The sequence below is a fragment of the Daktulosphaira vitifoliae genome, unplaced genomic scaffold, assembly GCF_025091365.1.
Source record: "Daktulosphaira vitifoliae isolate Bord-2020 unplaced genomic scaffold, ASM2509136v1 Scaffold_2, whole genome shotgun sequence".
Taxonomy (NCBI): domain Eukaryota; kingdom Metazoa; phylum Arthropoda; class Insecta; order Hemiptera; family Phylloxeridae; genus Daktulosphaira; species Daktulosphaira vitifoliae.
This window is the reverse complement of record NW_026099573.1, coordinates 14,961,127-14,983,362: the sequence shown is the minus strand read 5'-3', so window position 1 is coordinate 14,983,362 and position 22,236 is coordinate 14,961,127. Positions and strand designations below refer to the sequence as shown.

The 22,236-nt window shown below is 34.2% G+C and overlaps 4 protein-coding genes across 7 annotated transcripts; 1 reads left to right on the top strand and 3 right to left on the bottom strand.

Moving 5' to 3' along the window:
* Window positions 1-1,671: 1,671 nt before the first annotated feature.
* On the top strand, window positions 1,672-4,047 carry LOC126897997 (zinc finger MYM-type protein 1-like). The gene is made up of 3 exons (XM_050671948.1): window positions 1,672-2,494; window positions 2,594-3,157; window positions 3,305-4,047. The coding sequence occupies exons 1-3, from the start codon at window positions 1,672-1,674 to the stop codon at window positions 4,045-4,047; spliced, it is 2,130 nt and encodes a 709-aa protein (XP_050527905.1).
* Window positions 4,048-10,757: 6,710 nt separating this feature from the next.
* Window positions 10,758-12,499, bottom strand: LOC126897996 (puff-specific protein Bx42-like). Its single transcript, XM_050671947.1, is given in 4 exon segments — window positions 10,758-10,997; window positions 11,372-12,014; window positions 12,049-12,280; window positions 12,341-12,499. Coding segments are annotated over 4 exon segments (1,230 nt in total). The 3' UTR covers window positions 10,758-10,801.
* A 4,211-nt stretch (window positions 12,500-16,710) lies between these two features.
* On the bottom strand, window positions 16,711-20,449 carry LOC126899758 (ATP-dependent DNA helicase PIF1-like). 4 transcript variants are annotated; one of them, XR_007702698.1, is made up of 4 exons: window positions 20,119-20,449; window positions 18,964-19,395; window positions 16,976-18,877; window positions 16,711-16,756 (listed from the first exon to the last, which is right to left on the bottom strand). XR_007702698.1 is itself a non-coding variant. In XM_050674931.1 (3 exons), the coding sequence occupies exons 1-3, from the start codon at window positions 20,446-20,448 to the stop codon at window positions 17,717-17,719; spliced, it is 1,923 nt and encodes a 640-aa protein (XP_050530888.1). In that variant the 3' UTR covers window positions 16,787-17,716. The 4 variants fall into 4 exon arrangements, 3 of the variants coding, with proteins under 3 accessions (XP_050530888.1, XP_050530886.1, XP_050530887.1); XM_050674931.1 differs by lacking the exon at window positions 16,711-16,756 and having other exon boundaries at window positions 16,787-18,877; window positions 20,119-20,448; XM_050674929.1 differs by lacking the exon at window positions 16,711-16,756 and having other exon boundaries at window positions 16,788-18,877; window positions 20,135-20,186.
* LOC126899770 (uncharacterized) lies at window positions 20,450-22,211 on the bottom strand. The gene is made up of 2 exons (XM_050674956.1): window positions 20,803-22,211; window positions 20,450-20,740 (listed from the first exon to the last, which is right to left on the bottom strand). The coding sequence occupies exons 1-2, from the start codon at window positions 21,996-21,998 to the stop codon at window positions 20,458-20,460; spliced, it is 1,479 nt and encodes a 492-aa protein (XP_050530913.1). The 5' UTR covers window positions 21,999-22,211; the 3' UTR covers window positions 20,450-20,457.
* Between the last annotated feature and the right edge of the window lie 25 nt (window positions 22,212-22,236).

Below are 22,236 nucleotides of genomic sequence, written 5' to 3'. Positions count from 1 at the left end.
AGAACATTGTGTTATACCAAAATATCGATTTTAATATAATCAAAGTATTGTACCGTGATACCATACATTTAGTAGTAGAATCCAGGATGGTCGATGGGTGTCGAGTGTTATTGAATAACGAAAACATTAATAGACTTATGGACTTAGTGTATTATTAACAGTACAATATCAAGAAAAATAAAAACACGTTTACAATTATGTCATCAAATACACCACATCATACAATACGTCGACGGTAAATGGTCAAGCCCTAAATTTCAACATTCTAAAAATGATGAAATGGTTAATTTTATAAGAAGTTTAAACGATAAAGAAATATGCGATACTTTTCCTAAAGGCGACAATAATTACATAAGCGAGTTGAAGAATTTAGCATATAATAAAATATAGTCGATCGTTGGGTTAAGTCATGGTCCGAGGGTACGCTTCAAATTAATGTGAGTTTAATGAAAATAGATTACCATAACTTTTATTATCATTAAATTTATAATTATATTTTAGGAAAAAGAAGAAATGTATGACGAAAATGACGGTCCGGCATTTTTCGATACAACAGTGTTTATCCGAGAAAATAGTTATAGTCCATGGGCGTCACAATGGACGAAACCCAATCACGTCAGAAAATTAACCTACATTAATAATTTATGAACAATAACTTTATATATTGTACTAGTTTCTTATAATAAACTTATAATCTGAAATGAAAAACAAACTGTTGTTATTTGTATATAATATATTTATTTCATAATAATAATAACTATAATAATAATAAATACAAAGTTAATTATAAATGTTTACATAAACGTTTAAAAATTAATGCTAAATTATACGGATGGTACCGTCAAAAGGTGTCTAAGTAAATACATTGTCTGAAATGATTAGAGCATATGCAGTCGTATTAGCGGGGAACGCAGTTGATGCTACAATCTCAATACGCAGGTGAAAAGTACAGGACTGTAATTGTGCCGTTCTGCTTTGAAATATCAATCATTGCAATAGAATTATTATAATGATATTAATAAAATAATATTAATGTAGTATTCTGTAAATTGTCATAAAGGCGATAGGGCCCATCGCTAGATAAAGTCAGTATGTGGATGCAGTGGCGCAACCAGGGGGGGTGTTTTGGGTGTCTGGACACCCCCCTTGGACCGTATTTTTTATTTAATAACTATTGAAAAGTGATCTATTTATATTAAATTTATAACATAAAAATCATAATATTGCAGTCTTCATAATGCAGACGATTTATCAGAACAAATGGTTTAAAATATTATTATGAAAGTCCATAATAATTTATGTATAAATTCAGAAATATTTATCTTGGTTAAAATAAGAATATTATTTGAATCTTGATGTAAACTATTTTTATTTTTATTATATTTAGAAATAATTTACATTATTCAGGTTCTTATCTTTTATGATAGGCAATTAGATATTGATGTAAATTTGTAATACGAAAACCGACCACGTGGCCATCTAAGTTATTATTAGTTTATATTAAGTCTAATAATATTGATAAATTAATAACATCAGTTGTCCGATATTTATTCTCAGTGTCGGTTCTTTGAGTTATCTACGTATTTGTGTGCATGTGCGATATAAGATATTATATAAACGTGATTAGGTTTTGTATTTCTAATCTTACAATATAATATACTGTTTCGTAAAATGAGTAAACGTGTTAATAAAAGTATAACTGACTTTTTTGCCAAAAAAGTACCGCGGCAGGAATTAAATACAAATAATGCGAAATTTTGTCCGGAAGATGATTTAAGCCAACAAATAGAAAATGTACATTGTCAGCACGATAATCTGCAGGTTAGTTTATTTGATATTGAATTATGTGTTGGTAAAAAGTTATCAAATAAAGAAAAAATAGATTTTTTTCAAAACACATGGACCCCAGAAAAAACATTTATTTTCCCAACAACAGAATTTAAAAACAAAAAAAAATTGAAGTTTCAATTTAGTTGGTTGGAGAAATGGATTTGGTTGGCGTATTCACATAAAGAAGACGGCGCGTATTGCAAGTATTGTGTTATATTTAATAAAACGGAAGGAGGTTCTCAGGTTTTGGGTAATTTTAGTCTTAAGCCTTTTAAAATTTGGTATAAAGCAATAGAAAAATTTAATATTCACGAAAAGTGTAATTATCACCTCAAAGCAGTTGAAGAGTATCAGAACATTGTTGCTATTGAAGCTGGAAAACAAGATTCAATAGATTTACAATTAAATAAAGCTTCTAAAATGCAGAAAGAATTGAATAGAAAAATAATTATTCCAGTAATCGAATCTGTGGTTTTTTGCGGAAGACAGGGAATTGCCTTACGCGGACATCGGGATTTTGGAATGCTAACGACGGAAAACCCAATAGAAAATGACGGTAACTTTAGAGCTTTAATGCGATTTCATATGAATGCGACAAAGTTGTCTGGTGATGAATCTTACGAATTGGCAAGAACAAATTGTGCAAAAAACGCGCAGTATACAAGTTGGAAGATTCAAAACGAAATTATCAGTTCTTGTCATGATATTATTTTATTTAAAATCATTGATGAAATCAATAATAGTAAATGTTTTTCGGTAATAGCTGACGAAACGGCAGACGTGGCTGGCATTGAACAATTTTCGTTATGTGTTCGTTATTTTGATTCTAAAAGTAAAATAATAAAAGAACAATTTTTAAAATTTGTACCTGTTATGGACTTAAGTGGAAGCGCACTTGCAAGTATAATTATTAAAGAACTTACTGACATGAAAATTGAAATGCAGTACATCAGAGGACAGGGTTATGATGGAGCTGCATCGATGAGTGGGAGATTCAATGGTGTACAATCATGCATAAAAAAAGAATATAAAACTGCTATATATGTTCATTGCAGTGCGCACAGTTTAAATTTAGCTATAACTTATGCTTGCGGTGTACAATCCATTCGAAATACTATGGGTACAATCGAAAAAGTTTTCGTATTTTTAAATACTCCAAAAAGACAAGCTGCATTTTCAAAACATGTCAAAGAACTGAATCAAGAAAATACTCATAAAGAAAAACTAAAACGATTATGTATGACAAGATGGGTTGAAAGGCATGACTCAGTAGAAGTGTTTGATCAACTTCTTCCTGCTGTCCATTCGTGTTTAGAAGAAATGACTAGTTGGGCAGACAACGAAACATCTACTAAAGCTCATATATTATTATTAGCTTTAAAAAATTGTGAATTTAATGTAAGTCTTATTGTTTTAAAAAAAATATTTCGGTATACTGTATCTTTATGCAAATACTTACAAAAACCTGACATAGATCTTATTCAAGCTCTAGAATATGTCAACAATGTGATACTTCAAATAAATTCAATTAGGAATAATGTCGATGAAGAGTTCTTAGAATGTTTTGAAGAACTTCAAAGTAAATCAAATGATTTAGATTTTGAGATAAAAATTCCAAGAATTACAAAAAGACACACTTATAGTCAGAATACTCCCAATAATACAGTTCAAGATTATTTTAAAGTTTTTTTATTTATACCTTTTTTAGATACATTTATTAGTCAGTTAAATGACAGATTTATTAATCATAATGAAATTATTCAAGGTTTTCAATTGCTTTTCCCGATTGCACCTCTTACTGAACAACAAGAAAAATTAATAAAAAATTTGGCGGAATTTTATGCTAACGATGTAGAAAATTCATCAAATGTTTTAGCTGAAGTAAAAATTTGGCATCATCAAGTTTTTAAATTACGTGTCGAAACCAATTTAAAAATGGTTACTGCTATTGAAGTAATTAGTAATTGCAATATTGATCTATATCCCAACGTGTATAAATTGTTGAAAATTCTTTTAACGTTACCTGTAACTTCATGTGAAGCTGAAAGGTCATTTTCAACTCTAAAAAGAGTTAAAACTTATCTCAGAAACTCTATATCAGCATTTAGACTTAATGGATTAGCAGCTTTGAATATTCACCGCGAAATTACAGTTACTACAGATGAAATTATTAAACAGTTAAGTGAGAAAAAAAGACGATTAGATTTTGTAATATAAAATGTTTTTAAAAATTGATTGTAATTTTTATTAAAGTAGTTATATTTATAATTATTTATAAATATGTAACAAAACATAATATTTTTAAGCTCTGAAACAAACATTTGAAAATATATATATATTTTTTAAGATTTATATCTGTGATATTATGCATTTTTAGTTTATCAAAAACTCGATACCAGAGACGTATTTTGAAATATGTTACGGGGTAAGGTATTTTAATGAGGCAGACACCCCCCTCAAAATAATCCTAGTTGCGCTACTGTGTGCTTGACTCTCCGCCGTGCTGCGCCGGAGCGTTGAGTAATCGGTAATTTTTGTCTATTTTAAGAATGTTGTTTTGTTTAATTGTCGTATTAATAAATTATAATTATATTTACGAAAAGTACTTTTCATGTGTAGTTGTATGCTTTTTTTTATTAATATTTTACACTACAAATTCAGGTGCGGGGTAGACCGCTAGCCGATGCCGGTTATTGTCCGTTTATAGTATCGTTGTTCGTTCGTTGAGTTAGATAAGTTTTATTCGAAGTGATTAATTTATGTTTTAATTGTTTCCATGATATTGTATGCAACTTCAATATTTTTGCGAGTTTTGAATTTATCCAGTTCGTTCGAGGTTGTAAAGTCTATGCGGCTACGGAGTCAGTCGGTTTTACCAGCAAGTGACGTCAGAGACGTAATGTCAGGCGGCAGCACATCCCCTTTTATTATAGAGCTGGAAGGTGACACGAACTTTAACGCTCATAACAGCGTGGCTGATCTTCATGATATAGTGGCTACACTGGTCACTCAAATAATCTTCTAATGCAGCAGTTACTTTCGAAGAATAATCAGAACTCAGATAACAATGCAGCACCACCCGTTCCTCCATCTCAAGGATATTTCATCATGCCTGATTTCAATAACAGTATCAATAACTTTACAGACCGCGAGTCAACTAGGGACGCTCAGCTTTGGTTTCAATCAGATGAAAGTGTGGCTAAATTACATTGCTGGCCCAATAACTTTAAACTCGAACTTATGCGGTTAAAGTTAATTGGCCCATCCAAATATTGGTACTCTTCGCGCCAGTTTGCCGATTGGAATAGTTTTATTGAACAGTTTACCAAAACGTTTGTTGGATGCCGACTCAATACAGTCGATCGAGTTCGTCTCATGTCCAATCGATTACAATTAAAGAATGATTGCGTTTTTGAATATTTTCATCACAAAATGCAACTTTTAGCCCACATAGATTTAGAGTATCTTTTAATCGAGAACTCCCAGCTATTGAGCCGAGACCATCCAGTCCACCACTTCAATCTAGTCAGTCTACGCCGAGGATATCCAGCCGTCCAAGTAATCAGAACGCCAATGTTAGATGTTTCAATTGTGGATCCATTGGCCACTATTCAAGTTCATGTCCAGCTCGTCGAGATGAACGTCTTCCATGTTACCATTGTCAGTTCAGAGAGCATCAATCACGTCAGTGTCCTAGAAGTCAACGGTCCAATGATTCCCGCGGTGAGAATGTATCAATTTCAGAACATAATTATAGCTGTTTTATATCCCCCTTTATGTTAGATATCCGTATAAAATACACCAATGGTAATATTTCTAATATTACTGCTCTTATTGATACTGGNACCAATGGTAATATTTCTAATGTTACTGCTCTTATTGATACTGGTAGTCCAGTGAGTCTTTTAAAATCTAGTATTGTTCCGTATGTCTCAGGTATTACTCCCTCTAAGTGTAGTTTGGTAGGTATAAATGGGTCACCACTATGTATTGTTGATGAGTTCATGGCTGAAATTTTAAATGACGAATTAAATGTTCCTATGAAATTACGGTTCCGCGTAGTGCCCGACCACCAGACGATTAAAAACGATTGTTTATTTGGACGAAATTTTTTGGCTCATAACCGTGTCGATGTACGTATTGTTGATGGGCAGTTCACTATCTCGTTTAATACCACTAATGACAACCGTTTTGACGAAATATTATCGTTAGAATATCATAATGACGATAATAATGGTAATGACATTGATTAATGTCATTACCATTATGACGTGAATTTTATTTTATTTATTTATTTTAAGATTAATTGATATAATTTATAAATTATGTTACATATAAATAAATAATAACTTTAATAAGATTTTAGTTCTTAATTGGAAAAAATGCCACCCTAAGTCACGGTCTACCCCTAAATACGTCACTGTTTGGAAAAGTTGTTAACATATAATTACATGAATAATTTTCACACAAAACTTAAGGTAAATTTNATTTCATGAATAATTTTCACAAAAAACTTAAGGTAAATTTTTAAAAGATGGTTTATTACAAGGTGCAAGGATGCAACCAACAAAATAGTTGTTACACGTATTACGAGTTTTAATTAATATTACTGAGTAATCATAATATAATACTATGTTTCAATTTATTTAACATATTAACTGAAAAATGGAAATTAATTTATAATAGTGAATATAATATTTTAATGTTTTGTACTTTTTTTTTAGACAACGTAATATTTAAAACATAAATATTACTTTTTTCTGCACGTGTTCAAACAATAGGGGTAAAAATTTTTGAGTTAATATACATGTATAATACACAAGGGTTTACAAATACAGGTAGCTAATTGGTTTTTTATGACATCGATATTAGCAAGTACACAGCATTGTTATTATCAATGAGAGTAAGGAACATTATTGTGAGTTTATACTCTAACTGACAATACAGAAAGTATATCTATTGATAGTCATAATTGATAATAAGGAATCCGTGACTATGACAGCAATGTCATAAAAATCCAATTAGCTACCTGTATTTATAATCTCTTATATATTATACATATACAGGGTGTTCAGTATAAGGAATGAACTTAAAAAGTGTTACATAATTAATAATTCAAGAATGATGTGTAACTAAAGATAATCGAAAAAAAAATGTTTAATTTATTATTATTCTGTAAGTAATTGAGTGGGTAATGATAAAAAAATCACTCTGTATACAATGTATTTTATGGTTGCATTTTTCAAGTTAATTTTATTACATAATGTGATTTTTGTTTATATTAAGTTTTTTGTGAAAATTATTCATGTAATTATATGTTACAACTTTTCCAAACAGTGACGTATTTAGGGGTAGATCGTGACTTAGGGTGGCATTTTTTCCAATTAAGAACTAAAATCTTATTAAAGTTATTATTTATTTATATGCAACATAATTTATAAATTATATCAATTAATCTTAAAATAAATAAATAAAATAAAATTATATAAATTATATGTAACACTTTATTTTCGAAAATTTAAGTATTGTTGTTTTAAAGTGTACTAATAATTTTTAATTTAACATTTATGCAATTGTAAATACATTTTTTTAGAATTTGTGTAATTAAATTATTTGTATAGTTTTAACGAATTACTTAAAATAAATTCACATCAAATAAATTATATTAGCAAGTTATAAATGTATGTGTTAGTAATAAATTATTGTTATTAAAAAGTAATATATTAATTAAAAATAAATATTAAAATATTAAAAATCAAGCTGTATTAATTTAATTTTCAAAATATTTATTTATGTTATTACAATAAATTGCAAACAATCGTAAAACATAAATGTTCATCGAACAATACCTAGAAGGCCGTATACCTAATGGAACAATAGAATCCGTTTGACGAACGTGACCGTTTGACGAACGTGACCGTTCGAGGAACGTGTCCGTTCGTTGGACGTATTTCGAGGAACGTGTCCGTTCGTTCGACGTATTTCGAGGAACGTGTCCGTTCAACGGACGTATACGTTCGACGAACGGACGATTCAAAAATAGATCCCCAGGTTAGATCGAATCGATCAACCGAGATCAATATACTAAAGTATCTAATCACATATACAGGGTGTTCAGTAAGTCAGGAAACGGGTATCTATTGTTCTCATTGTTACAAACAATGAGAACAATAGAAATACAATACAATACAATACAATACAATATATGTATTACACACGAGTCATTTAAGTATATTATACTTATGACATACCATAAGTATCTATGTTAACATCACCTAGATGTATGAAGTGATCAGTTTTGATTTATTAACAATTGTCTTACTATATGTATGCCTATATACATTATTGAGTATGAACAGCATATACCTTACTACAATTGTCCAAAACATTATTTACTGATAATATTTAATAATTGTTCTACTATATATCTATAATATACACCCGTGTTTAAATAGAATACAACTAGATATTATGCTATTGAACGACGATTAGAACAGAAAGCTATGTGCTCCAATTTTCATAATCCTAATAAATCTTGATTATAGGTATATATATATATATATATGTACAATAGTTTACTATTTCATATGAAATCAATTACTAAGATATTAAAGTGAAAATATTTATACATCAATCATAATATTTAATCAAATTCTTTTGACTATTATTCAGTGACACCGTTGTTTTTATTATTAAACATTAATGTGTAAGCGTAAATGTATAAAGTTTATGTATCACATATTTTCATAGAGGGTCAGCAAATTACAGATCACATATCCCCGTATACTAACCCTTTCCTTTATCACTTAAGTAATTTACTTTAATATCATAATAATTAATTTTAAACTCTCTATTTCTAAATATTTTTATACAAATTTATGTAATAGAGTATGTGTATACATATATTTTATACAATAACGATTACACATTAACAAAAAATGTCTATTGTAAAAATTGTAACTAACTGTTTTGGAAAAATATTTATATTTGTAAAAAGAGGTTGGCGAGGTAGACGGTTGCCAAGGACGCAGAAATGATAGGGGCGATCCTGAGTAGGTTCAGACGTATTTTTTAAAGTATTGATAATATTATCCAGTTTTTTTGTCGGTTGAGCATAAAGTCTTCAAAAAAAAAAAAAAAATACACCGCGGATGGGGCGATAAAAATTTTGCCCCCCTAAGAAAAACTGAAATGACGCCCCTGGTTTTATACAATAACGATTACACATTTACAAAAAATGTCTATAATAAACGCGGTAGTGTGACTGAATAATCAAAAAAGAATTCGATAAAATATTATTTCTAACGTATAAATATTTTATCTATGAAATAGTATAATATTGTACATATTTATTTATTTATTTTAATATCATAATAATGATCACCTTATGATGAGTTTCATCATATCCTCCCTTTCTTATGTATCCCCACATGTAGATTAACCCTCCATACTTGTGATTCATATTTTATACACCTACTTCCATTGCACACAATTCGATAAATAATCCCATAACTGAATATAAATAAATATACACGTAGAAAAAATCAAAAACAATTGGATCTTATCGGCCGATGCAGTACACATTACATTGTAATCAACAATAAATAAAATACCGACCGACCCAATAATCAAAGCAGGCAAAGTAATTAAATTTATTTCAAATAAAATTAGTCAAAATCAGTTACCCGTGTAATACAACCCTTATGAATTAGAGCCAGCACTCTTCGGGTTGGATGGCCTCTAATCAAACACAGTCAACAGGGCAAAACAGATTGAAAATTAACTACAAATTAATAATTAATTAATTAAGTAGTTAATGGCAGTATTAATTATTAATACTGCCATTACCATAATAATAATAATAATATATCTACAATATAAAAATTATATTATTACTATAACTGCTATGAAATTGTCAATAACACGTTTCAATAAGAAATAATCATAAAAGGAATCACAAATATAAATGTAAATCTAACCCTTTACCGGTCCACAAGAGGGATTCAAAATGATAACTTTTTTTTTTTAGTTAAAGGAAATCATTAAAATTAATTCAGTTCTGGATATTTCAATTGTTGAATATTTTTAAATACCAAAAATTACTTAGAAATGATTACTATGATTTTTATTTATATGTTCTATTACGATAAAAATGCAAAAAAATAATGAGTTTTTCTGATAAATATACTGTAAATAGTAATTATAAAATTTCCTGACTGCATATTAATCTTAAAAATAACATTGTTTTAATTCTCATAAAATTTTCTATTTAATGATTCATTCTAGTCAACGAAAGACCAAATTTTTTTTTTTTTTAAAGTAGGAAATTGGTGGATTATTCCAAAAGCAATATCAACTCTTATTTCTATAATTATATCCTGATTAGTAGTTCTTTGATTTTAAAATATAATTTATGAATAAATACTTATTATAGTTTTTATAGCGTTAGTGAGTCTAGTTTCTACCATTACAGAATAAACCCTATAATTGTAAAACATATTCTTATACTTGCAGTGTTATTATGAAAGTTTACTTTATTTATATAACCGAATCAATATAATTTGGAAGGAGGTGCGCACAATGGACCTATAGGGGTGAGTGCATGGGTAGCTCTTGCCCACCTTTATTACAACTAAAACTAACATTAAAAATTATTATACTATTTGAATAAATGCAATGATTATAATCAAATATATAAATAGTAAATATACTAATTCGAAAAAATATTGCATTACCATTTACATGATTGTAATAATAATTAAAGTATAAATTTAAAATTTTGTTTTATTATGAGTCATATTTTTTTTTGGACTTGAAAGAAAAATATCATAAAATATGTTACACGATACATATTAATATATTTAGAATTATAGTTTATTATCATTGTTGTGATTATTGTCATGTGTTAATTTCCTTCTACNTAGTTTATTATCATTGTTGTGATTATTGTCATGTGTTGAATTAAAAAAAATTAATCTTTCCTTCTACGCTTTTCTCGGTCAGTTTGAGGTTGAGCTCGTTTAGATGCATGCTTAGCTTGTGTTAAGAACTGATCCAAACCAAATGGATCTTCTTCTTGTTGATGTTTTTCAAATTGTACAGGACCAGATCGTCCACTTGTTTTAAAATCACGATCAGTTCCACTGAATTCCTTATTTGGAACAAATCTAAAACAAAAATATTTATTATTATAACTATTCGAGGCGTAGTAGGGCCAAATGAACCAAGTACCAAAAACAATATTTATCAGATAAAAATTTTAAGATTAAAAAATTTTCATACCAATACNAACAATATTTATCAGATAAAAATTTTAAGATTATAAAAAAATTTTCACACCAATACTGTGAAAATAATTCAATTTCAATAACTATTTATCAAAATTAAAAACGAGTACCCAAAGATAGAGTTACCAAAGACTTCTTATGGGAAAATGGAATGGTTTTTATTAATTTCCCAGACAAAATCTTTTTGGCACTTTGATCACTTGGCCCTGCCACGCTTCATTTGTACAAAAATAACATTTAAAATTAAAACAAACCTATTTGTCTTAATCTTGTCCAAATCACCCCCATAAGTGTCATCAATATTGGCAGTTGGTCGGTAAATATGATGTGCTAAAGATGACCCTTGCCAGGGTTTGTCATACACATCATATTCTTCATCATCCTTAAATCCAGTATTTATTCCAGAAGTGGAATTTAGTAATCAAGTGTCGTATTCAGTTTCATTTTTTTTATATATAGCTGGCAGACCAAGAGCAATCTGTTCACTGACATCACGGTCTCTAAGTACTTTATTCTTTCGACTGTCAGCATTTCTTGCAAGGTTACGATCTCGTGCCCTATCTTTTTGTCGCTCCATACGCAATTGATCACGTTCACGGGATTCGTCATTCTTTGCACCAGGTAGCCGTATTCCAGCTCTTTCTTCTCTAGCTTTTTGTGCCATAACCCGAAGATGTTCCTCTTTCTTTTCTTTTTCTTTTTGAGCCATTTTCTTTTCTAACTGGGCTCTCATTTCTACTGCCTCGCGAGCTTTACGATCAGCAATATATAGTGCTTCAGCTAGCTTGGCAAACTTTTCATTTATATGGTTTTGCTGAAGACCACGACCATCAGCTGCTAATCTTTTAGCTAGTGAGATTGTATAGCCTTTAAAATTTTTCCAATTTGAAATACAAGGTGGAATTTTCCATTCCTTTTGTTCTTTTAANAGGTGGAATTTTCCATTCTTTTTGTTCTTTTACGGATGTTTTTCTAGTAGGAGAATGCATCAAGGGAGCTGGAGGAGATGGGGGACCACGTGGAATTTTTTTATTTATTTGGAATTTTGGTGGTTCCATTGGATCCTTCTGTGCTTCAACTAACCGAATAACACGCTGTTTGGATCCTGAATTATATTCCTTTCCTTGTTCAGTAGGTGTATAGCGGAACCATTGAACTGGAGCCTGAAAATTGTATTATTATTAATTGTCAGTTAGAAAAAATTTATTTAAAAAAAATTAAACATACAGGTTTGCAGCTCGAACAGGCAATGCAGCATTTATTTTTGATTTTGTAAGTTTTTCTAAGGCATCTTTAGTTCTTTTAGTTATTTTAGCAACTTCCTCCAAGCTTGGTTTTTGTAATGAAGGATCATCTTCATTAAGTATTTCAGATGGAAGCATGTCATGTAGTTTATNAATACTTCAGATGGAAGTAAATCAGACAGTTTAGAATAAATAACTTTATCTTTACTATGACCTTGTTGAACAATAGCATCATATTTTACTTTTCCATCTGAGGTCATTTGAAGTGCAAGAGCATTTGAAATAGTTTCTTTGTTTTTTTTCCCCATATTTAGGGGAAATTGAGCAATTTGTATTTCCGGAAAAGCGCCACCATCTCCGAAATCCTAAAAACAGATATATATATATATATATCGGGTGTACACTTTACGTAGTATTATTCATAAATACATCATGTAAGTTAAAACAATATTTCTGTTGTTTGAATTATAATTAAACAATAATTTCTATCAAAATATTTAGTCATTTAATCTGCAATAAAAAATATCATTAAATGCTATACAATTTTATATAATCAACATTTTTTTTATATAATGTACGAAGATCATTTAAATATAATTGGAGCTTATTCAATGCAGTTCGTCTTGTTATATATCTTGCTTCTTAACCAGATAAAAACTTAAAATTTAAAAAATAAAATAAACATTTCACTGTACATTTATACAGGAGTATCACGAAGATTAAAAATAATGAAATGTATATATTATAAGAAATACAAAGATAAAGAAATGTAAAAAAAATTTCAAGATAACCATTTTGTAGAGTAGATGTTGACAACAAATTTAGTAAAAAATTATCTTATTAATGTTCAGTAAGAAATTATCTGTAGCATTTTAAAGTTGATGAAAATTTGAGTTTTTGTATTTAATTTTACGATATCAAACATTACAATATGAATTGAGAAAATGACAAAAGAAAACAAAATCTTTTCACATTAAATATTAGTTATAAATATGTAACTTTTGCCATGAAAATTATCTGTGCTTGAATGAGCGACTGCAATTGAACAAAAAATTCGAGTAGTAATACTACCCATTTTATAATTCTCATCGGTATTTATTTATTATAAATGAATGATAATTTAAATTAGAGAATGTAAAATTTTGAAAATATCTTTGAGTTGTTGTTGAATAAATATTGATAACATCTAATTAATTTTAACTCTTTGTGTGATTGTATAAGATATTATGATTTTATATTTATTTTGTTTTTAANAGATATTATGATTTTATATTTATTTCGTTTTTAGTAATATTTGATTCTTTATTAAAATATTTTAAATTCTTCAGTTATACCAATTTTTAAATAAATAATATTTATAATAACAAATTATTTTGTTATAAATAATTTGTCCATTTTATAGATAAATGGAGATTATTCAACGCAGCTCATTTTGTTAAACATTTCGCGCCTTCATCTGAATGACACTTAAAATTTATATACTATATAAACTATACTATATTATATGTCTATCTTACATTTTTTTCTTTTATGGACATCTAAAATTTTAATATTACAGATAAATTACAAGATTAAAAGTTTACTTAATTTAGTTACTCCGAAAAACGTTGTTCATAAGTCACAACAAGTTTATTATATTCTAACAAAACCACAGACTTTACTTTAATGAAATTAAAATCAAATAAAATCGAACACAAAACAAAATACTACTACTCGAGAGATTTTACACAAATTAACAGGCACGATAAGTTGGCCATTTTAAATACAACATGTTATACTAAACAATATTACAGTGTGGCCAATTCCGAAAAATACGACTACTTAAAAAAAAAATTACAACACTTTTAATGAACGACTCTATCAGTCACTGTGCTNTTAATGAACGATTCTATCAGTCACTGTGCCGCTGTGTTAGCCGTTTCCACGGTTATTTAATCAGGATGACGGTCGTCACTATATGTTCAATGCTTTAGCCGTGTTAAAGTGGTGTTTAGTTTTTAGTTCGTGAACTAAAAGCGCTAGTAACACAGACTATATGAAAACAAATAGATCACTCGGTCCGAAAACATAACAGTGCTTTGATTGGCAGCAGTCACGTCAGTGTAGCTCCATTTATGATCGAAAAGATTTTTTTATTTTAATTTATTATTAAATAGACATTTTTTATCTAATTTTAGAAAATACTAGTGTATATCTAGTATCTAGTATCTAGTATCTAGTATCTAGTATATCTAGTATCTAGTATCTAGTGTATCTAGTATCTAGTATCTAGTATCTAGTATATCTAGTATCTAGTATATCTAGTATCTAGTGTCTAGTCTCTAGCTATATACTAAAATAGCTTCACCTGGAACAGATTTTACGTTTTTTCTGCTTTAAAATTCCGATTTATTTTTATTGCGGTCTTNCTTTAAAATTCCGATTTATTTGTATTGCGGTCTCCACACAATCTCATATCCGCTATGTTGTATTTCTTTATGCTAATAAGTAATTTCGTTAGGGAGTTCCATAAATTCTTTGAATTACATGAATTTGATTATAGTAATGATTCCTAAGGGAAGGCGTACTTTTAATATACAGAAATTTACTGAACAGGATCTTTATTTGCGGTATGCTGTGTATACAGTTGTGCACGTAAAAATTCTGCTATCATTTTTGGTTTCGAACACTGGTCAAGTGCCTCAATATCTTACCTCTTACTCACAAATATTTTGTTCAAAATCTATTCATGAAACGGGGAAATGTGTTCAATGAATGCTATGGGACATTAGCCACTGAGAAATTTCAATCAAATACCTCAAGTTTAGATTTCAGACAATACGACAAAATGTAAAAACTATAATCGTCGAATCCTAATAATCATAGACGGGAATATTTATTTAAAAAAACATTATAAATGTTGTAATTTTGATTATAAGTAATGTTTCAATAAGTAAACCATTACGTTATGATACTAAATGAAGTTCAGAAATATTGTTCGACTTAATACGTTATCAAAATCGTTTTTAGTTAAAATATAGTTGCAAGCACAACTCGTCTAGATTTAGTGTCGCGTCTAGCGGAATAAATATGATTAGAAGTGTACTTTTGCAGGTATCCGATAAAGACGTTAGGCGCATTTAATCTATACCCGCATTTTATTTCAAAATTTTACTAAACACGTTATATTATTATTATTATTTATATATTATTCTATGTCGTTTCGTGTGTGCGCGTTACGGTACAACGTACAGAAATGTAAGTAGTGTATATGTATTTATTTAAACCCGAACGATACGTTTAAATAATCAACAATTAGTAGTGTAATATATTTCACTTNTAATTAACAATTAGCAGTGTAATATTTTTCACTTTCAGATTTGAATAACAAAAAATATGGCTCTAACCAGCGTTGGCCAACTAATTAGCCAAGTGGCAAAAAAAAAAAAAAAACTGCTTGGTTCAACTACGCATTAATAATAATACTTGTTACTTATTTCATGTATGTAATGTTACACGATCTATTTTATTTTTATTTGACGTATAAAAATTAATTTAAACAGAAAATAACGTTATGAATAAACGATTACTGGTCATTCAATTGTGGCCAATCACTTACAACTGTATTTGTTAAACTTATGAAGCATAGAAATATGTCTTGGTGTGGTATTAATATAAAAAAGTAACATAAGTATGTGTATTGATTATATTGTTTATTTTCTATTGATTCTATTGATGCAAACAATTTTTTATTCTTAGAATTATTAAATAAAATTATTTTCTTTTCAGTGATTTTATTATATCGGGAAAAGACTTTATTGCAAATGTAGACATGGGAAAAAAACATTGTAATGGACTCGGGGAATCATGAGTTGTACAATAGGGAAGTATGCAGTTTTCCACGCAGAAAATAAGCAAGCGTCATCGCTAAAAAACTGATTTTATTTATGTAATAATATATGTAACAATGATAATATTGTAAAAATAAAGCGTTTAATTAAAACCACTTATTTGATGTTTTACTCATTACTTCAATACAATATTTACATAAAAGGGTAAAGCAATATGAGTATAAAAAATATGTAAAAACAATTATTGTGATATTTACATGTAAAATAGTGCAATAATAATAATAATATCACAAACAAAAATGTGTTGTAAAATAAAAATAATTAAAAGGAGTTCATAATAATATTATTGAATTTTTTTATGTAATAAAAAAGTAAAATGTAACTAAGTAAAAATAAAAATAATCTAAATAGCAATGAAACGATAACAGTAATAATAGTAATATTGTGTATTATTATGGTATAATATATTATTCCAATTTATACATTGAATTAATGTAAATTTAAATGTATAAAAAAAAAGGTGTTGAATTCGTATAGAACAAAATTTGCTAACGACATTTCAAACCTAATACATGAGATGAAAGTTATTCATATTAAAATAAAGAAGTCAAAATAAAAGCAAATGTTATTATATTAAACTGTTACTATAGAACAGGCAAAAAGAAAAATTGATTTGTTCAATTGTTCGCCATATAAATGTTATATTTCATTTGAACTTTTAAAGTGAAAAGTTATATAATAAATAATGTATGCGTATATTAAACAATAAAAATCTATATCTCACAAATGGTCGATAATAATATCTAATGAAGCGTAGAATTGCCGTGTATGATAATTGCTATGAATTTCATGTCGATCGCGCATACGTTGATATTATTTTGTCGAAACGTTCGTTGTGTTACCAACGTCCTCCGAGTTATTTGTGTTAATTCATTTAAGTTCTGGAAAAAAAATTGAATGTTAATCAAACAAATAAATATATTATAATATACAAATAAATTTTAATTATAACGTATGACATTAGTTACAAATCCGTGTGGTAAAAAGTGACTCTTCTATCGAGTTGTAATGCAAATATTTTAAAAATTTTACAATATTTTATGTCATGACCATTTGACGGATTCGCATTCAGAGAGAACCACGTGAAGGTTGTCATACAATCTCTCCGCACAAAACGGAAATTTCCCCGCCCGTATAGATGCAATTTGGGGTTCAAATGGCAAATACACAGCACGGGAAAATAGCCGTTTCTAGGGACACACGGAGACACAGGCAGAATATTCGCATAAACGCCAAAGTGGAGATCCGTCGCTGCCGGCATCCCTAAGTGCCAGCAGCAATCGGGCTTCTTGTCCGGACTACGCTAGGTAGTCCGTTCAACAAACCCGATTCACCGCTGTCCAACGCGGACGATCAGGCCACTGAAGGACGGCGATCGCAAGTTTGAGCCAACGGGGAGACAGGCATAAATGCCACAGTCAAGACCCGTCGCGGCCGACACGCAAAGTGCCGCCATAGTTGTCGTTTATTCCAATACTTCCCTGTACACAACGTTTTTCACAACGCACGGCCCGTCCACGGCCGACAAAGTGTACACCCTGATGGAATTTTGGTTGCGCACCCTCGAAAACGCCACGTACAGCTGTCCGTGGGCGAACGGCTGTACCGTCAGCGACAGGCCGACGCGATCGAACGTCTGCCCCTGCGACTTGTTGACGGTCATGGCGTAGCAGAGCCTCACGGGAAACTGGTAACGGCACATGCGGCACGGAATGTCGCCGTCCCCGGACGTCCTCGTCTGAACGATCGGAACGACCGTCTCCTCGGCGTCGAGATCTGTCAACAGTCTAGCTTTAAAATTATGTTGCCTGAGCTCGGTGATTACCAGTCTGGTGCCGTTGCACAGCCGTCTGGTCGTGTCCAGGTTCTTCAGCAACATGACGATCGCGCCCACCTTCAGAGTCAACCTGTACGGCGGCAAGTTGTCCGCTTCCAGAGTGTTGAGAAACTCTACGGGAAAATTGGCCGCCTCGTCGTCGTCGTCGGCCACGACGGTGTCGGTGGCGGTGTACACCCTCTGCGACCCCGTCACTCGACTGCGGAGCACCTGATCGTTGATGTTCTTGCACTCGTCGTTTGTAACACACAAAACAATATGTTTAGCGTAATCGCGGACGTTGTCCAACGACATCGCCCGCGGGTAAACAAAGTCCAATAGAGACGCAAAAGATTCGCTTACCGCACCGGCCGGAATGGTCACGCGTTCCAGTCCGTCGTTGAGCGAGTCCGCGCCGAGCCGCAACAGCCAATCGGCGAAGGGCCGGTCGCCGTCGGCGCGCATGTTGCACTCAAGCGAGTATTTTTCCATCGAGACCCAATAAACACCGTGCCGTATGGTGGCCGAAACGATTTGGGCCCGCGAACCGCGCTTCACGATGGGCAACGTCTGTCTGAAGTCGCCGGCGAACAGCACGGGTTTGCCGCCGAAAGGCGTGTCCGGCACGTTCATGACGTCCCTGAGCAACCTGTCGGCGACCCGCAGCTGCGACGTGGGCGACATGGACGCCTCGTCCCAAACGATCAGCGAGGCGGCGCGCAGAGCCTGCGCTTTCCTCGATTGCATCGCCAGATACGACGGGTCTTCTTGATCGTGGGGCGCCACCCTCACGCCGAACGTAGAGTGAACCTGTAAGTAAACGCGTGGTGTTAGTGCGGAACGAAATAAACGCGAATCGCAATGGTCGCGCGTTAATTATGCAGAACAACACTTACGGTCTGTCCGCCCTGGATCAACGACGCGGCTATCCCGGTATAGGCCACGGAAATCACGGTCCCTCCGCGGCTCCGGATGGCCGAAATCAAACAGTTGTACAGGAAGGTCTTGCCGCAACCTCCGGCTCCGGAAACGTAGAACAACTTGGGCAATCGACGCCTGGTGTCGCCGACCGCCCGCATGACGCGATCGTATATCGTCCGCTGTTGTTCGTTCAGTCGACCGACCAACTCGGCGACGTCTGCCGCCGCCGTCGCGTTGTCGGCTGGCGCGGCGTCCGGTACTAACAGAGCGCGATCGGGCTCGGGTAAACCGTAACCCGCGAGCGTCTTGTTCGAAGCGGCCAGGTGACGTTCCACGGCGGCCAAACACATGGCTTCGGATGTGTCGCGGTCTGCGCGTCGTCTGAAGTAATCTTCCATCAGATTGTCCTGTAAACACAACGAACGATTAATAATTAAATTCATCGCTCTTGCCGTTATTGCGCGAGCCATAAAAGAAAAAACGAAACAAAACCGTCCCGCGTACTTTGAATAGATATTGTCAAATAATCATCATTATTATCGTCTAAAATGAAATATTTATAATAAATAAAAGCAATGAAATAAGCATGTCGTACACTGGTAGTGATTTGCATCGAGTTGATTCACACTTTGTTTTTTACCTCAACGTGTGAATACGCGCTTTAATAAACATTTTATGAATTTATATACGGGGATCAAACACTATTGAAGAAACCAATCGGCTATAACAATGAAAAAATATTTGTAATGAACACGTAAATTAATGTTACGATTATATCGAATCGACGTGGAAAATTTAAATTTGCCAGTCAATGATACATGGCATGAAAAGTCGCGGCGTTGCAACAGTATTGAATCTACATATTTTTCCCGTTGTCCTATTTATTTACTTATTGTTATTATCATCGTTATATGCGATCGATATTAATATGTTAATTGTAGCTATTAGTAAGAATATTATTAATAATAACGACAACAATAATAATTATAACAATTATTGTTATCGTTTTGTCCGCGGACAAACGGAATTTATAATTTTGAACTCGGATAGATATTCGTAAAATATTAATTATCCACATTAAAAGAACGCCGTCACCATGCGAAAAAAAAAACAAACAGTTAGAGTTATACCTTAAACTCGTCGTACAGTCTCGGCGGGTCGTTGGGCGAGCATTGCAGGAGTATCGTGACGAACAGACATCTCAACTGATGCGGCGTGTCGTGGACGGAAGCTTCTCGCATACAAGCCCTCCACGCGCGATCGTCTCGCAAGATGCCCAGAGCCGTCGCGGCCTCGGCGTAGGTGGGGTACACCGTGCCGTCGACCGTCCTCAGGTCCTCGAAACCGATCGGTCCCCTGCGGTACAGCAGCAACGTCCTCAGGTAGAAACGCTCCCTGTCGCAAGGACTGACCGCGTACATTCTCGCGATGTTCGGATACGCCTGGGCGCGTTGGCGCATACGCCAAGACTATTCCCTGCCGTCCCACACGTAGCAGTTGGGTATTTCGTGATACAGGTACCGCCTGGCGCCTGCGTCGTTCCTGTTCAGCTGGAAGAATTCCGTGAGCATCGTGCGCACCCCGGCGCTGAAGAGCACCGCGGGCGGCAGTTCGCCCTGTCGGAAATATACCGGTTCCCGGCCCTCGAGGTGAACCGGCAGTTTTACGACGGCGTGACTCTGCTTTTGAATTTCGTACTCGGCCAATCGCCAAAACGCCTCCGGCGGACTCACGTATCTCGTGTTCAAATAGCTGGAAAACAAAACGAAACGATCAAAATGCGAATATCAAATGTTTTGTCGTCGTCGTCGTACCTCTGTATTTCGTTGTTGTTCAACACCGCGAACGTGGCGGCGTCGTGGCCCTTGTACACGTACTTGTACAGATACATGACGCTCTTCACCGAAGAGCACACCTCCACGTTGATGTGAGCGTTGTACTTGGCCGTCAGATAGGGATTGTAAGGCACCACCCACTGACTGTCCAGGGTGGCCCGCCGCACTTCGACGGTACGACCGTTGTCGGGTCGCCTGTACTCGGGGTAACCGCCGTCGGCGCGGTAAACCGTTTCCTCGCAATACGGTTTCGGGTATTGCTTGGTACAGACGTTTTTCTCTTGGTCCCAACACGGCGACGTTCTGAAAAACACGCCGCACGGACCGTGCAACATGTGGGTCTTGACCAGACGGTGCAGCGTCGGTTGCGCGACGGGATCCGGTATGTCCGCTCGCACGATCCGGTCCACGTCTTCGGCCGAACGTATTTTAAACCGCTCGTCGAGAATGAGCAGTATGTGCGCGTGCGGCAGACCGCGCTTCTGAAACTCGACCGTGTAGACGTAAGCCGCCACGCGGCCGAAGACGTTCCTGCGCGTCAGATCGTCCATCAGCGCTTTGAGTTTGGCGTGAAACACGCGCGTAACCAAATCGGACCTGTCGATGTACGTCAACGCGTCCGACAGGTTGTCCGCGATCTCCGTCCACTTCGGGTTGCAGGTGAAAGTGATGAACAGATCGGGCTTGCCGTACGTCCGCACCAAGGCCATGGCGTCGTGATAACGTCTTTTCATGAACCTCACGCCGGCCGTGTGCGAAGCGGGCAGGATGACGCGGGACCCGACGTCGTTGTCCCTGGTCACGTCGTGTTGCCCGTTGATGTGATCCATCAGACCTTGGTAGGCCTCCACGAAAAAGTCCGACTGGTGCGCCTCGTAGTATTCGAACCGCTCCGATTCCATGCGCACGTAATAGTCGCACAGGAGCTGTTGAAACAGAAAACCGCCGGCGTGTAACGGGCTGAACCCGCCGTGACCGCCGCCGTCGTTGTTGCCCCCGTAACGGACGGCCAGACGATAGCACATGAACTCCCTGATGGACACGCGTTGCCTGTTGGTCGTTCTCCGCGCGCCCGTCTGTTCCATGTGTGGGTTCCATCCCCTTTCGCCGTTCGGAAAGAGCAGCGGGTATACCATCGGATCGATGTGTGGCGACCTCGTCGACAGCGTGCGCATCGCGGGTCCGGCCGTCGCGCGGTCGTAAACCGCGAAATCCACTTGCGCCGCGGCAAGCCGTTCTCGCCGGTGAACACCGCGGCGACTTCGTTGACGCGCGAGGCGTTGTAGCGCATCGGGTCGCTGTTGCGGTCTTCGATGAAGAACATGGTCACTCTTTGCGGTGCCTCTTCCGGCGGTCGTCGGGTCTCGTCGACCCACACCTCGTTCATATTCCTGCGAGAGACGAAAGATAACG

Bases quoted from the DNA above. Each gene is read 5' to 3' on its own strand.
- LOC126897997 (XM_050671948.1), top strand. From the start codon at position 1,672: ATGAGTAAACGTGTTAATAAAAGTATAACTGACTTTTTTGCCAAAAAA. The intron at 2,495-2,593 runs GTTGGAAGATTC...TTTCGGTAATAG, and splicing joins AAAAAACGCGCAGTATACAA to CTGACGAAACGGCAGACGTG. The intron at 3,158-3,304 runs GTTGGGCAGACA...AACCTGACATAG, and splicing joins GTGTTTAGAAGAAATGACTA to ATCTTATTCAAGCTCTAGAA.
- LOC126899758 (XM_050674931.1), bottom strand. From the start codon at position 20,448: ATGCGCCAACGCGCCCAGGCGTATCCGAACATCGCGAGAATGTACGCG. The intron at 19,396-20,118 runs GTATAACTCTAA...TTGTGTTTACAG, and splicing joins GACTGTACGACGAGTTTAAG to GACAATCTGATGGAAGATTA. The intron at 18,878-18,963 runs GTAAGTGTTGTT...GTTTACTTACAG, and splicing joins TGATCCAGGGCGGACAGACC to GTTCACTCTACGTTCGGCGT.
- LOC126899770 (XM_050674956.1), bottom strand. From the start codon at position 21,998: ATGCGCACGCTGTCGACGAGGTCGCCACACATCGATCCGATGGTATAC. The intron at 20,741-20,802 runs GTACGACGACGA...TTTGTTTTCCAG, and splicing joins AACAACAACGAAATACAGAG to CTATTTGAACACGAGATACG.